Raw genomic sequence first — 15,984 nt, 5'->3', positions numbered from 1 at the left:
TAGAAGCCTACACGGATAGATCTTGCGATGATGCCAATCTGTGCTCATTAGAATTAGGTTAGTTTCAACTTAGTTGGGGCTCTGGCTGTATCTTTGTTGGGTGTGTTTAGACCTGGAAATACTTGGTAATCAGTATTGCTGGAAATGTAGCTTTAGTATCTATTGCTAAATTTCTATCAGCAAAGGTTAACTTTTCAACGTCATAGAAGTAAAACACACAGCTCATCCTATTATGAGTCCATCTTCTTTTTCATACGCTTAAAATTCACCGGGTTGCCTGACCTATCAAAGATTTGACGTTCTGTAAATTTTGCCTTGTAAGTATATAGCATACAAATAATAGATCTATTTATCGATCCGTCCTCCTGTTGGTAAATGGGTGTACATTCCATTCCCTCAAGGTACATGTAAGAGTAGAATTGCTGGTTCATTCAAGTCCAGCCTTCCTGGATATAAGAAACAGTTTTTCAAGGTGTCCGGACCAGCTTCCCTGTTTGCCAGCAGACCTGAGGAGAGTCTGAATCCCTCTCCATTCCCACTCACACACATACATAATCACTCACATAAAACAAAAGTTACCCTTAAAAAGTATTACACCATATTGTGTTATCCTTTCCGATCCTCAGAGTAGATGGCAAGGTAAACCTCAGAGGTTGTACGCATAGACGGAGACTGAACAATGCCCTTTTAAATGACAGATGGATCATTGAGGATGTGAGAGAGGACATTCTAACAATCCCTCGAACCGAATAAAACAGAAGTACAATGTACCCAAACCCGTGGGATTTGGCAAAATGTCTATTGTGAAAGAGTGGCGTGCTCACACAGGAAAATGTGTATTCCGAAGCTCTGATGGAGTGTTCTGTGGATGTTGGAAGTCTAGCTGATCTGTAGTTGAACACCCATAATTCTTCGCTGGCTTCTCTTAGCCTGGTTGGCCTGCGTGCTTGTCACTGAGCATCCCTGCCCCTCCCTCCTCCCTCTTCACACCTTGAGATTGATGACCAATTTCCTGTCTTATCTAAAGTGCAACACTAAAGCTATATTATCTTTATGGAAGACTCCTCTGGTAATACTTTTAACGGAGCATCTTAAGCTTTCCGTAGACTTTCCTCCACATCCATCTGTCCCTTTGTTTCCATGCTCCCTATCCCTATCCATTAATTTTGGTCCTGTCCCCTCTGGGTGAGTTTCTTCCAGTGCCCAGTGACCCCTGCAGATTCCTCCGAATTCCCAGTGAAGCTAATTGGAATCAGTATGCGAGGGAGAAGGGTCATCTGTCAGCAAGGTGGCCTTATTGCCTGGCAACTAAGTGACCCACACGTTTGAACCTGCGCACCTACATGGGTCACTTGTATTCTCTAGAAGCAGATTCTTCCACGTGTTCAACGGGAAGATGATCTGGTTGCTACACTGGGCTATCTGGGCACCATGCAGTGGTCATAGCTCCACTCATAAGCCATTTTCTTTTCATCTGCTTGTTTTCAGTCTGGGGGCGGCGGCCCCTCCTCCCTCGTACCTTCGGGTACAGTGCCCCCTGAGTCCCAGGTTTCATGATCTAATTGTTTTAGAGGACAAGTTTCTTGAGAAAGGAGGAGCGCATTACACCTAGCTGCAAGGTGAAGCGATGGGCACCTTGGGCATGGAACTAAACCTCAGCTTTCCCGTGACAGCCTTGCCTCTGCCCCCCCTTCATTCCTAGAAGCAGCATGGCCTCTTCTCACCCCCAATCCCTCCTCTGCTCTCGAAGGTCAGTTACAGCCTCCAGCTACCTTCCTCCTGCCCATGTGCAGCACACTTACAGCTGAGTGCCCATCTCACTGCAGACTGTGTGTCTCCCTGCACGTCTCGTCTCTCAAGACAGCTAAGAGAAGGAGACAGAAATGGCTTTACCCCACCCTGGTGGAGATGTTCGTTTCTCTACAAAGGTTCTATCCCCTATCTTGGCTGTCTTAGCTATTTTACCAGAGGGCTGTGCAATTAAGTTTCTCAAACTTTCCTCATAGACTTGAGCTCTGCGGCTCTGTTCCTCCCCTTCCAGGTCTCTGAGGTTCCGTGCTCTGACCTCCTTTGTGGATAAGACAAACTGTGCCTCTCTCTACCCACTCTTCCCTCATCTCATGTCTTCCTGGGGTATGGCAACACTGTCTAGAAACTCTCTACTAATAAAAGAACTTTCTGATACCAGCACACTCATAGCAGCTATGAAAAGTATAATTGGGCCCCACGGTGTAAGCTGGGACTGTGGCCTCTCTTCCCTTCTCGCTCTTGCCTGTTGCCTGACTTCTTATCTTCATAATTTCACTTTTTTTCCTCCTGAATACTTCTTAAACAAAACTGTGAGGCAAAGCCCTGGGGAGCCCCTCTTTCTGTTCTCTGAACTCTGACACTTTGCAGAGTTTTCTGAGGACTCAGACTTCCCCATGTCTGTGGCTTCTAATGCCCAGGACAAGGACAAGTCTGGGTAAACTAGAGCATCTGGGGTCATTGTTCCCGTCCATTATAAATCCCAAGGCTATACCTGTCCAGGGACCGTGTGGGTCTCGGAGCACCTGAAGGCCCTTGAGGAAGAGTTAACAAGTCAACTTGAGCTCCTGAGTCACCCCCCCCGCCCCAGCTGAGGCCCATGGCTTGCCACCTCTCTCTTCAGATCCCCTTCCTGGGAGCAGGAATTAAGATTCACGAGAAAAGGGTGTCAGACAACCTGCGTCCCTTCCATGACCGGATGGAGGAGTGCTTCAAGAACCTGAAAATGAAGGTGGAAAAGGAGTATGGTGTCCGAGAGATGGTATGAGTGATCCCTGTAACTGGAGACGGGGAGGGTTGTGGGAATAAGAGCTGAAAGGGGCTGGCCATGCAGGAACTTTCCTGTATGCCTAGACCTTCAAAAATCACCCCTAAAGGTAAACCAGTCATAATTGGACCTATGGAACTATCGCTTACCCAAGAGAGTGTAATTATAAAGGCTACATTAATGGAGCACCTACTACATGCTCGGCCTTCTATAAATACAGTTGATATATATCAAGTGATTAATATAAGCAGATTGTGCAATACTTTTAAAGTCCATATATATATGTATATATATATACACATATATATATTACATATACACATACACATATATACACACACACGTATACACATACATATATATATATACACAAACAGATATATACATACACACACACATATATATACACACACAGATATATACGTACACACAGACACACACACACATACACACACATTATATATGGGTAGATTCCATGTGTTTTCAGATTACACTTTCAACTTAACAGCAGACTTAGCGAGATGTGACCTCACACACTGAGGAGCTTCTGTACAGAGGCTTTCAGATGAGGCCACCAATCACGAGTAGCTAGGTGAGGGTCACACAGGGTGAGGGAGGAGAGGATCCAAGACAGGGAACTTCCGTGTTGTCAGGACACATCACCCTCTGGCATATTGGCATGTGATCACCTACCAGGGAGCTCACTAGAGCTTAAGTGTGGAGAATCTTTCCAAAGCTTGCACTACTCAGCCAGGATTGAGTGAATCATTAGTCCCAGGCTGGAGGTCCATCTCTGTTCCTTGTCTCCTCTCTGGAGGTTGTGTTGATAACATGTGACTCAAAGTCTCATCCCTGTAACAATAGGGTTGGTCTCTCTGGCACAGGCCAGCCCCATCCCAAGCCCTCTCATTAGCATAAAGAAAGATGGCTTGTGAGGTCACTGAATAATAGAGATGCTGTCTCGAGTGGGGAAACTTAAGGACTAGTGATTGCTCTCCTGGGATCGAGGCTGTTAGTGTTCATCCTGCAGCCCTGTGGTCCTGCTGGCTGGGAACTTTGCACCGATGTCCTATCCACAGTTCCACCCTCCCCAGAGGAGGGAAGGCCCAGGCTGCAAAGCTCTACTCCCTGGATGCTCACCACCTGTTCTCTACCTGCAGCCTGACTTTTGGCGACCGGAGAGTGGGCCCCAGGTCCATGCTGCGTTCCTACAGGCAGATGTCCATCATCTCCCTGGCCTCCATGAATTCTGACTGCAGCACCCCCAGCAAGGTCGTCTCAGAAAGGTAAGCCTTTTCCTGGAGCTCCTGGAGTGGGCTTCCTTTCCATTCACTTTAAAGCCTTTCCCCAGCGGGAACCTCAAGGAAGCCTTGGAGTCACTCAGCAGGTCCGGCCTTGTCTGGTGCCATTTTTAAGAAAGCATCCTTGACAGCGGAGACAGGCTGGTGGCTTTCCAAAGCCCCCAGAATTAACTGCAGCCACCACCTCAATTCCCTCCCAACCTGCTACTGCCACTGCCACTTCCACTGGATTTCTTGCCCACTGATGCAGCCAGCATCCCTCTCCCAGCCTGCATTGTACATGGTTTTACCTCTAAAGGGGTCCAGCGTGCCCCATATCACTCCCATAGTAGCATGGCTCCCACACCACCATCTCCCCTACCAGACATCTCTATTTGCATCATAGGCACCACATGCTTACCATTCAGGCACTGGGACCACCTTTCCCCTCTTACTGAGCAAACGATGACTTAGAGAAGTCGAGAGACTAATCAGGGTCATTCAGCTAAAAGAGCAGCAGTGCCTGGATTTGAACCCAGATCTACATTCTAACTGTGTTACCTCCTTGCTATGTCTCTTGATTTCAGTCATCCGACCATTCTAATCTCCATCTTGAATGTCTGTGGGCGAGCGACTTCCAATTTGCTATCAAGATAACTGATCAGGCCCCCAGCCCTGCCGTGATAGCCAAGTCAGCACGAAAGTCCTTTTAGGTCCCCGATGTCCCTATCAGGTTCTAACAAGTTTCCACTGCTCCTCCCCTGCCCTTCAGCTTTGACCTAGAGTCAGTGACACCCAAGACTCCCAAAGTGGAGGAGGAACCCATCTCCCCAGGGAGCACTCTGCCAGAGGTCAAGCTGCGACGATCCAAGAAAAGGACCAAGAGGAGCAGCGTGGTGTTTGCAGACGAGAAGGCAGCAGCGGAGTCAGAACTGAAGCGGGTGAGCAAAGGTGCCCGGTCCTCCCCAGCTCTTCCTCAGAACATTGTGCCAGGCAGCCCAGGCCTCCTGAGCCTGGCTCACACACTGCACTGGGTCTTAGAGGAGGGAAGCTGCCCAATATAAGGTAGTGCCTCCTCCACAGATAGGATTTGAACCCAAGCCATCGGACTCTAGAGCTTGAACATCCAGTGCAAGGGAGAGCAGCCACCTTGGCCCTCAACCCAAACACTCTATATAAAATATATAGAGAATTATTTGTAAATATAATATATATTGGGTAAAACACAACCATGTATATTGTTATAGATAATAAAATGATAAAATCATTCTTTGGAGGGCGGCTGAGGCCAGGTGATTGTAATGAGTTGGAGGGTAGCCTATGCTTCATAGTGAGTTTCAGGGCAGCCTCATCTACAGAGTAAGCCCTTATCTCAAAAAGAATCTCAACACTAATAATTACTAAGGAAGAGATTCGGCATCATGCAGCCTGTGCTCGACGGAAAGTTTTATTGAAAGGATGCTGCAGTCCAGCAAGGGAGTGAGAGCATCAGCCATTACCGCAGGGGTGGGGCTGGTGAGAGGGCGGGGCCAGCTGATGCCTTCTGGTGAAGAAAAAAAAATCCCATAAACATCCTCGTGGGCCTCTGAAGGACGGGCACATCTTCTACGCTCCAGGACTCTGCAGAACACCATTCACCCGATAGTCTAACTGAACAGAACCTCTCCTGCACTCCTAGTGTTATGTAATATGCAGCCTACACAGACATATTAGACAGACCGACACGGGATGGTATAAAGCAGAACCAAAAGACTGACTGTGCTGCGAGGCCCATAGATGCCACTTTAAGTACTTTCCCCTGACCTTGGAGGACCTGTAGTTGCCGTATGCTAAGCCCTTATGGTCTGTTGTGTTTGTGTGTATGTGTCTCTGTGTGTTATATCATCTGTAGCTTTCTAGAAAGCACGAGTTCATGAGTGACACCAATCTCTCGGAGCATGCAACCGTCCCCACCAGGGTGTCTGTCCTCTCTCAGATGAGTTTTGCCAGCCAGTCCATGCCCACCATCCCAGGTATGTATTTCCCACTACCAACCTGGGGAAAGAGGTAGTGTGGGTTGCCAAGCTGTCAGGGAGAGGAAGGATGGGAACTATTTGTACAGAGCAAGGCAGGCTGGGTGGCTTCTGGACTCTCTCAACATCCCCCATTAAGAAGGCCATGGGATCAAGCTCTACTTGGCGCAGAAGAGAAGTCTGCTGTCCCTCTGGGACCATTCCCTACCGTGAATCCCTGCGTTTGCAGGCAGCAGATTCCTTCAGGCTCAGGAGTGTGCCTTTGACCTATCTCCAAGGTCCATGGCACTTCTGCTGACCAGGAAGACTACTTCAAAATTTACAAAGTTTGCCACAGCTGTGGTGCTCAGTGTACAGATGACGCCTGTGCCCATGTCTGACTGTTCGAGGATGCCGACAGCCCCCAGTTACTTCCCATTAGAAGAGGGAGGCCCACCTTCAGTCAGGAACTCAGCATCTATGCATCTAATTCCGGTGTGTGCTGCTCCATGCAGGCTCTGTGCAGAGGGCTGGGCAGACTAGAACAAGGGAGTTCTGGTGCTGCCCCCTTGGGGCCCAATAGCGCATGGCAGTAAAGACATCAGCTCCAGCTTGGCCCTGCCCTAACTCATTATTCCCACCCCCTATACCATGGCACCCACCCACGATGTGGACAACACCACCATCCTCAACCTGGCACATTCAGACCAGTGCATTGAATGTCAGATTCCCGTGCAGATCAGTCAGTGGGAGGCGAGGTCAGACTCAGCACACTGAAGACATGAGCCCAAGTGGCCCCGGACCCTCCCCTTCTCATCCCCCTTTCCATCCGGATCCATTTGGACAAGGCTTTGCCAAGGGCCAGGAGACACCCAAAGAGCAGCCCGAGGCTTAAGATACCCACCCTGTCCACTGGGATCTACCTCTTTCCTGTACCCACTCACTCACATCCTGGTCCCTTCTAGCCCTCACACTCTCAGTGGCAGGCGTGCCTGGGTTGGATGAGGCCAGCACATCTCCCCGCCTGAGTCAGACCTTCTTCCAAGTCTCAGACGGTGACAAGAAGACCCTGAAAAAGAAGAAAGTCAATCAGTTCTTCAAGACCATGGTGAGGATGCCAAGGGCTGGAAAGAGAGGGAATGCTGAAGGAATATTTATAGAGAGAGAGCAACTGAAGGAAAAATGGGGAGGGTCTACACACTGTTTGCCTGTGGGTATGTGTCCTTGGCTACTCCCTAAGGGGTATGGCCAGGGATCCTAAGTCGAGGGCAACTGTCTAGCCATGCCCACCGTGAGGTGCTCCTTGGGGCTTCAAGTAACTCCTGTGAGCAAGAGTTACCCCAGTTCTGGTGGAGTAGAGGCTTCTGTACCTCAGAACCAGTAGGTAGCTAACCCTGACTTAAGCGTTCCTTTGGAGCTCCTCTCAGAGCAGCCAACTATCTTCAGAAGCCAACAGAACTTTTTGGGGGTTGGGGTTGGGGTGACAAAGCACTTTCCTATGCTTCTTACATTACAAAAACCCTTCAAATTAAAAGTTGGTTTTGAATTACTGACTCTTGAAGTCCCACCTCCTGTTGTCACCCTGTCAGTCCTCATCTGGGATCAAGAAGGTACAGACGTGCTTCCGATCCTCCAGGGGCTATGAATCAGAGCAGAGACACTATAAAAATCACAAGTTGCCTGAGAGGCTGCGTGAGTGAGTCAGGCACCACGCTAAGCACTTCCCCATCATTATACTGTTTGATCCTTCCCTGTTCCAGGATGGTTTTTGTCAGGCTCACGGAGTTAGCTAAGCTATGTGCAGAGCTAGCAAGGGGTCTATGAAACTTCCCCAAATCAGCTTTCCGACAAAACTCAAGGTCGTCGCAATGTCCAATCACTTGTCTTTAGGCATAAGTCAAGATTGTGGGGTCTGGGGTGCTCCCTGATGGTGCACATACAAATCCCATCTTGCTGACATGTTTGTGTATCTTCCCACAAAGCTGGCCAGCAAGTCGGGTGAAGAAAGCAAGCAGATCCCAGACATCCTGTCCACAGACATGTGAGCCGCTGCTGAGCCAAGCCCTGTGGAGCTCCAGCGGGGAAGCATGCACATGACCTTGGAGTTCCACAAGGAGATAAGGCTTTAAAAGAGACAGATGATCCCAAGGGGCCCCCAGAACTCAAGTGATGACAAGCCTCATATCTTCTGTAGCCACCACCAACAGTGATGGATGACTCAACAGACAAAGACTCACCACCACCACCACCACCACCACCACCACCACCACCACCACCATGGATTCTTGACTTCAAGGAACCAGCCAGTGCCGGATGAATGTTCTCCCCAGCATTCAAGGGACACAGGTCATAACTCAAATTCACAGCTAGGAGGAGCTGTCTTTTGTTTCTTTCCTAAGTCTCAGCACTTGAAAGAACTGATTTAAAATGTTTTGTTTTCGATTAACATTTTTATACTTTTACATTTTGTTTTAAAATAAGCCCCTTGCTACTCCATCACCTTCAAACTGCCGCTCTTCCTTACCGTCATTAAAAAAACGATGCCATGGCTCAAATGAACCTTGTTGTCTGAGTCTCTTACTGAAGGACTGGGAAGAAAGTTCCCAGGGTGGGAGGAGCCCAGGGGACCAGAGCAGGATGGAAGGCTTATGTCAGCTCATCTCAATGCCGTGTTTTCTCTCCTGGCTCAGGCAACCTCAAGAATCTTCTCCGGTGTCTCTAAGTTACATGAGCAGGTCAGAAGTGGTGTCTGTCTTGGAGAGATGCCTATCTGTGAAATCACGAGGATGTCCATTGTCAGGTTTCTCGGATGAGGTCGAAGGAAGAGGAAGGGAACTGAGAACCACTCCAACCTCTCCCACACCAGAGAGCAGAGCTGTGTAGAGCGGAACCTAAGCATACGGCTATGCTTTTGTGGTAGTCAAACGAATGGCAATGCAGGGTTCAGAACTAGGGGTGGATGGGCATTTCTTAGAGGCTAAGCCACTGGGATTCAGTGAAGAGTAAGAAAGAATGATTTAAAAAAAATTACTTCCTAAAGCTTAATAGGTAACCCTAAAAGGTGGGTATGATTATTACCCAGATGGGCAAACCAAGGCACAAGGAGAGGTGAGCTAAGACTGGGAAATGCCAATGCTGGTTCCAGCCCTCAAACAGGAAGCTAAATTCTTCCCCAGTACCTAATACTCTAGCACCCCTGAGTACCCAGGATAGCCTGAGTCCTGGTGACCTGTGTCATGCCAATCTCTCCAGGGAAGTGTCTATGCCCCTTCTCCAAGTCTCAGGCCTGCTACCTGCTCTAACTTCCTATTTCCGTCTTTCTATGGTAGCTTGTAGGGGCTGGAGGGAGGTTGGGCAGCAATCAGACAGCTTTGAATTCCTAAAGTAAGCAATGATCAAAATGCCTCAAGCCACCACACAACAATCCCTGTCGAAGCATGAGCTGAGGACCCTAGGAAGAGCTGAAGGGTAGGGCCACATCCTCATGGCTTCCCCTGCAGATGTCAGCACCATGTAGCCTTTGTCCTGACTGACGTTTTCCCCATTCCATTTTCTCTCCAAGTTCTAAGTTTGAACTCCACAGGTTTGCTTTTTCCCATCATCATGAACTAATGGAATCCCAGTGTTTAACCTGCAAACAGAAGTGCTTCCAATGACAACCAGGGTAGGTATCTCAACAAGTAAATGAAAACAATTCCCCACTCCCTGTAACTCCAGACAGACACGAGCCCATTGTAGTCCTGCAGAATCAATTGCTTCTCACCGGGGAGGCTTGTACAACACAGACTCAGAGGCTGTTTTCATGTCTGTAACAGAAAGTTGTGGGCCTCCAATCCCTTCCATGCTCCTCAACAGGCTGCCGTAATAATAACATCCCTAAGTTCTGTCTTCATAAAAATTACCAATACCCGTGAATTTCCTTCCTGGGTCTGAAAGGGACTACCGACCTCTGTTTCCCATAAAACAGAGAGCAAAAAGTGAAACCCATAGATTCCTGCTCACACAGCCCTCAAGTGTTACATCACTTCTGAGGACAAGGGAAATAGATTTGGCTACATACCTGTATGCACGACCATGCTAGTCGAGATAATGACAACTAGTTGTCACTACACTACAGCCGCCCTTAGCCTGGCACTCACTCGGCGTGTCATTTTCTTAACTCAGTCCTTCAAGGGTGTCAATCAAACTGGTGTGAAAACTCAAGAGTCTTAGTTTCTTTACTGCCACCACCACTGAATGTCTGAGACTTGGAAATCTACAAAGAAAAAAAAAAGCATCTTTCTTACAGTTCAAGATACAGGGAAGTTCAGGAATGCAGTGTTGGCGTTTGCTTGGGATCCAGTGAGGCCTTCTGCTGCACCATGGCCTAAAAGGGAGAGTCACGTGATGAGGCAGAACAAGTGTGCTAGGTTAGATGGCTCTTCTGGTCAAGTGACCAATGCTCAATGGGGTCCCCACTCTTATGGCCGCATCTAACCTTAATAGCCTTGAAAGGTCTGATATCACTGTATGGTCAATACAAGGACTGAGGGTTAAGTTTCTAATGCAAGAGCTTTAGAGAAACACATGCAAACCACTTCAGAACTGGAGGGTTTGTACTGTGCCCTTATCACCAAGTGAAAGGCATACCCATCCCTGTTAATTTACTTTTATATTTGACCACCTGCTTCCAGATGCTAATATCACAGCCCACACTTGTAGGCACATTGTGCCCTACAGTGCTGATGATGACACCTATGACACAATGAGGGTAGGGGAGTCCTAGTTGGTGCAACTTATCTTAGGCCACTAGATGCCTCTGAATTATAAGCCAGGTTTGTCCAATACCAACTAGTAATGTCTAGGAGATGCCCTACCTTCAGAATCCCCCCGGGAAAGGACTGTGAAGTGATTTGATCACAGATATGAGCAAAACAGCTTCTGGAACAATGTAAGAAAGAAAAGGCTTGGTTTGGGCTCATGGCTTCGGAGGGATTTCAGTTTGTTATGGTGGAGAAAGCATGGTCATGAGGCAAGCATGGCCCAAGGATGTAGGCTGGAGCTGTTGTCATGGTAGCCAGCCATCAAGGATAGAAAGCAAGAAAGCAAAAGCAGGTAACCTTCAAAGTCTCACCCCTAAGTGACTTCTTCCCCCAGCCAGACCCCACTTCCTGAAGACTCTACAACCTTCAAAACCATCCCATGAACTGGTGGTCAGTTATTCAAACCATGAATCTGTGAGGGGCATACAAGATACAAACTATGACAGACCCCAAGAGATCAATTCACCCAACCCCCTCACTTTCTACTTCTGTGAACTGTTCAGGGCCACACAGCCGAAATCAGCTGGACCGAAATGAACTCTAGGTTGACCTGACTCCAAGTTCCTCCAGGTAATCGCCTCAGAAATGCTCTCTAATCATCCTTTAAACTCTTTGCCTTCAAGACACAGATAATACCTCCCCCCCCACACACACACTTTAGTATGATCTATGGTACCAAGTCCCTCTCCTAAGGGTCATTCTTAGCATTATCTTGAAGTGTGGAATGGAAGTCAGCATTCCTTCTTCCAAATTTCAGGCTCATGTCAGAAAGTGGGGGAGTAACTGAAGTAATCTAATACCTTTCCAAGTATATATATATATATATATATATATATATATATATATGTATGTATGTATATGTATCCATGACTTCCTCCTCCAGACACCCTGGTACACATCTGTTCATTATCCCTACCCAAACTCTGGATACTTATACCTACCTGGGTAGCCTCAACTAACTACAAAACAGCCCTTTAGATCATGACTAAAAGCCCATAGGTTTTTGGTTAGCACGCTGTGCTTGGCTTTGCTGCAAGCCACAGGGAGATTCCGTTTATAAGGCATCCCAGAGCAGAGCGGTTGTGGATAGGATGTGCAGGAAGTCTCCTCTCACCACATACTGTATATGGGAAATAGAAGAGAGGGGATGTGTTTGTTCAGCCTGGCCTTACACAAGTCTATTGTTTCCCGTTCATTTATCAGAGCATCCTACTGAGGTTGTAAATCTGCATTGCCTGATGCCATATCCAACAAGGTAGTAAATGTGTTCATGGCTTGTCTGAGAAACCAATAATTGGGGCAGCCAGTGACTCTGCAGTGTCAAATGGGAGGAACAAACCCAACCTCCCCAACAAGCGACTAGTGGCCCTGTGTAAGAGTGCAGGAGCTACTTCAGAAGCAGCTGACTGCACTAGGCACTGGAGCAGAGCAGGGTCAGAGCAGGGAGTTAGAAACTCAACAAATCATGATACCTGTAAAGCCCAGAGTTGGACTTGGGTATGATATGCTCTGACACATTCAAGATCCTCAGAAACCTCCTGCTGCACCCTGCTCCTGTAGGCCACATGTTCCTTCATTTTTCTGATCAAATCTAATTAGTCACACTCTACTTGAAGGTTATGTCCAGTTATGAACCATATGCAACAGAAAGCAATATTTGTGATACAAACTACAGTATCATGGTCAAGGGATTAGGACTATAGCAAACATTTTTCGTTTTCTTCCTCCACCACCTACTTACTATTTTCTTGACCTAAGATGGCATCTTATCCAGTTGGCATGGTTTGTCTAGCAGCTGACCTAGATCTTACATCTCAAAGGGTCCTTGCCCTTAGATGCCCTGCCCTTATTGGTTTGGGCTACTTTTATTGCCTGTTGACTATCTTTAGTGGGCTTGAGAGTTCTCAGAAAAAGGCCACTGTGCCTATTGGATCATAAAAGTCTAGATCTCTGTGTTGTCACTCACCCAGGACTCTTGGACTACAGAGAGGAAAAGCCACTGCAGCTGGGTGGCAGTCACAGCTCTATTCAGTGTGGAATTTACCATGTCCAGCAATTGTCTTTCCTTTTTTCCTACCCTGCAACCATGTGATGCTATTTTGTGACTGGTAGTTTGAATATGCTTGACCAAGGGAGTGGCACTACTAGGAGGCGTGGCATTGTTGGAGTAGGTGTGTCACTGTGGGCATGGGCTTTAATACCCTCGTCCTAGCTTCCTGGAAGCCAGTCTTCTAGTAGCCTTCAGATGAAGATGTAGAACTCTCAGCTCCTCCTGCACTATGCCTGCCATGCTCCCACCTTGATGATAATGGACTGAACCTCTGAACCTGTAAGCCAGCTGCAAGTAAATGTTTGCCTTATAAGTCTTACCTTGGTCATGGTGTCTCTTCACATCAGTAAAACCCTAACTAAGACAGTGTCCCTTTTTAAAAATCACATGCTGATGTCACAAACCCTAATACATCAAGATGTGACCATTTTAGAAGCAGAATCATTAAATAAGTAATCACTCAATATTACTGATTTTCTTTGGAAGGAGAAAATATGAGCACACACATACAGGAAGACCATCGCATGAAGATGAATAATCACAGTTACCAGGAAAGCCAAAGTGACCAGCAAGCCACATCAAGTAGAGAGAGGCATGACCTAGATTTCTTCTCATAGGTCTTAGAAGGAATCAGCCATTCTGACACCCTGAACTTAGATGCCAGCTGTCTATTCTTTAAGCTACTCTGTTCTTGGTGTTCATTACAGCCTTCATAGCAAACTAATACAGACCAGGGCTTCAAACTTGACAAAAACAAAAGCAGGTCTTTGGATGAGGTGGTAAGAAGAGCTACTTTTCCCATGATGTGGCTCTTTTAGACTTTAGAGTTTTTGGCGATGTTATGTCTATGATTCCCTCCCATTATTCATAGTATTTTCTGCAGTCTGGAGCTGATTCCTTTACCAAATCGTGTACTCCTCTCCACCAGTACCCAGCCCAAGCCTTCAAAAGGTTGTCCCACTTCCTACCCCATAGGGTGCTTCTGAGCGACAAGATTCCAGATAAAGCCAGTGACTTCTATGCTTCTGTGCCCATTACTAGCAGTAGGTATGTGTGGCACATGACATTCACAGCGACCATGTTACTGAACAAGATGTTATCAACATGGTGGAACAATGCGATGTTCCTGAGGTGTTCGGATAAACAAGATCTCTGTGGATAATTTTCCTGTTATAAGCAAGAGGAGCAGGAAGCAGTCAGCATTACCAGGTGAGCAGCCATTGCCAAGCAGAAGAAATTGCCGATCTGTTCCAAGCAGACCAGCAAAGCCATAAACGCTTCTGGAAGTGTTAATGACTGTCCCCTCTCATCAGCCACACTCTCTTGAGACAGATTAATTTAATGCAAGGTGTATGGGGACCATTACTCCTAATTTTCAGACCTTTGAATGCATACTTTCTGGGACTTCTTTGTGTAGGAAGTTACTCTGAGATTTCCTTTTATAATGGGTCTTATAGCACAGGTTGATGAACAGATGTCTCTGTATAACTCAAGGAATCAGGACAGTCTTCTTTACCATTTGTTCTCCATGGAGTCTCTCTAGCATCAGGACCAGAACAGAGTTTGGGGTGACCCCTGGTTCTGATGTCACTTCAGATTCCTATTTACTAGTCTTTGAGAAACCCACACGTTTCTTTTTCCCTGCTCTTATTACTAGCCGGAATTGTCCTTGGGAAAAAAGCAGAGGTCTATTTACTCAAGATACAAGTGTACTGCCAAGCCTTCTCTGAAGAAGCTAGCCCTTCATAACCATCTACAAGCTGAATGAAGAAATTAAAATTTCCTATTGCTTATTGCCACAGAGGAATGAATATATATGTATATGTATAATTATTATATATATATAATTAATATAGTCATTGATTTGACTTCTAGGAACACAGTAACCCATCAGTCAGTGTGGTTTAGAGCACTCTAATTTTCTGTCATTTTGCTGCCTATTTATGGAGATATGATGGTTAAGTATAGTTACCTGCCTCTCCCAAACTGGAAATCCATTATCTTCATTGATATCAGATAATGTGGTTTTATGGTATCAGACTCAGCTATCAATACTGTTATGACTTGAATATGGAATGCTTTCCATAGAAATGGACTGGGGCTTAGCTGTCAGTTGATGAGCTTCCAGTGCTGTGATTAGCTATAAGGACGGAACTAAGACTGTGATAAGACTGTGATAAGACACTATGACTAAGGCAAATCATAGAAGAAAGCACTTACTGAGGGCTTACAGTTTCTGGGAATGATGGGGGCTTCTGAAACCCCAAAGTCTTTCCCTCAGTGACATACCTCTTTTCCAACACACCTTTTAATCTTTCCAAAACCTTTCCACCAACTGGGGACCAAGCACTCAAATATGGAGGTCATTCTCAGATGAATTAATGATTTAATCCACCGCAAATGATTTAATAAATCCCCCAAGGTATTGGTAATTTGATGAAATTTATAGTAGGTATTGAAAAATGGAGATAGACACTCTTTGGAGGAAGTAGACCCCTGGGCTGTACCCTGGAAACCTACATTTTGTCATCTGTCACTTCCTGCCCCTGCCAGTCCTGTGCATCCTGGCTACCACAAATGAGGTAGAGGCCCAATGAGGCCTTGACTGAGATCTCACAACTTTGTCTCCTTTTTAACTAGATTCTGTCCCAGTTTCAGCACAATCTGCTCCGTAGCTGCATGAGGTGGAGGCACTTAAGCTTCATAGCTCCTGTAATAGCAGAATAATGCCCGACCCACAGATGTCCACGTCCACACCCTGGAGTTCCTGAGTGCCCTACATAATGTGGTGAAGGAAGATTAAAGATGCAGCAGAATAAACTAACCAGAGCTTCTTAAAACTGAAGACAAACCTCTGGATCACCCGGGTGCTCAGTGTCACTACAAAGGCCACTACACATGGAAGTAGGTAGCCAGAAGGATTCAAGGAAGCTGCATGGGGGGTGTGGACTTGCTGCTGATACAGCTCGTTTTGAATAGAGTGGCTTCTAAGCTCGGGGCACAACAGCCTCTCAGAGCAGGAAAATGTAAGAACCAGGCTCTCCTCCAAAGTCTCAAGGGCAGACTC

The 15,984-nt window shown here is 46.8% G+C and overlaps 1 protein-coding gene across 1 annotated transcript in view; it reads left to right on the top strand.

Moving 5' to 3' along the window:
- LOC116909210 (dedicator of cytokinesis protein 2-like) overlaps positions 1-8,498 on the top strand; it is an 82,155-nt gene extending 73,657 nt beyond the window's left edge. The window contains exons 19-25 of the mRNA XM_032912712.1: positions 2,651-2,788; positions 3,679-3,725; positions 3,955-4,080; positions 4,847-5,015; positions 5,966-6,086; positions 7,031-7,173; positions 8,048-8,498. Of these exons, the coding sequence (XP_032768603.1) occupies positions 2,651-2,788; positions 3,679-3,725; positions 3,955-4,080; positions 4,847-5,015; positions 5,966-6,086; positions 7,031-7,173; positions 8,048-8,110 (807 nt within the window). The 3' untranslated portion in view covers positions 8,111-8,498. The remainder of the gene's footprint in view (positions 1-2,650; positions 2,789-3,678; positions 3,726-3,954; positions 4,081-4,846; positions 5,016-5,965; positions 6,087-7,030; positions 7,174-8,047) is intronic.
- Positions 8,499-15,984: the final 7,486 nt, after the last annotated feature.

The sequence above is a fragment of the Rattus rattus genome, chromosome 9 (assembly GCF_011064425.1).
Source record: "Rattus rattus isolate New Zealand chromosome 9, Rrattus_CSIRO_v1, whole genome shotgun sequence".
Classification (NCBI taxonomy): domain Eukaryota; kingdom Metazoa; phylum Chordata; class Mammalia; order Rodentia; family Muridae; genus Rattus; species Rattus rattus.
The sequence above is the reverse complement of the archived record's forward strand: the minus strand, read 5'-3'. Positions and strand labels throughout refer to the sequence as shown.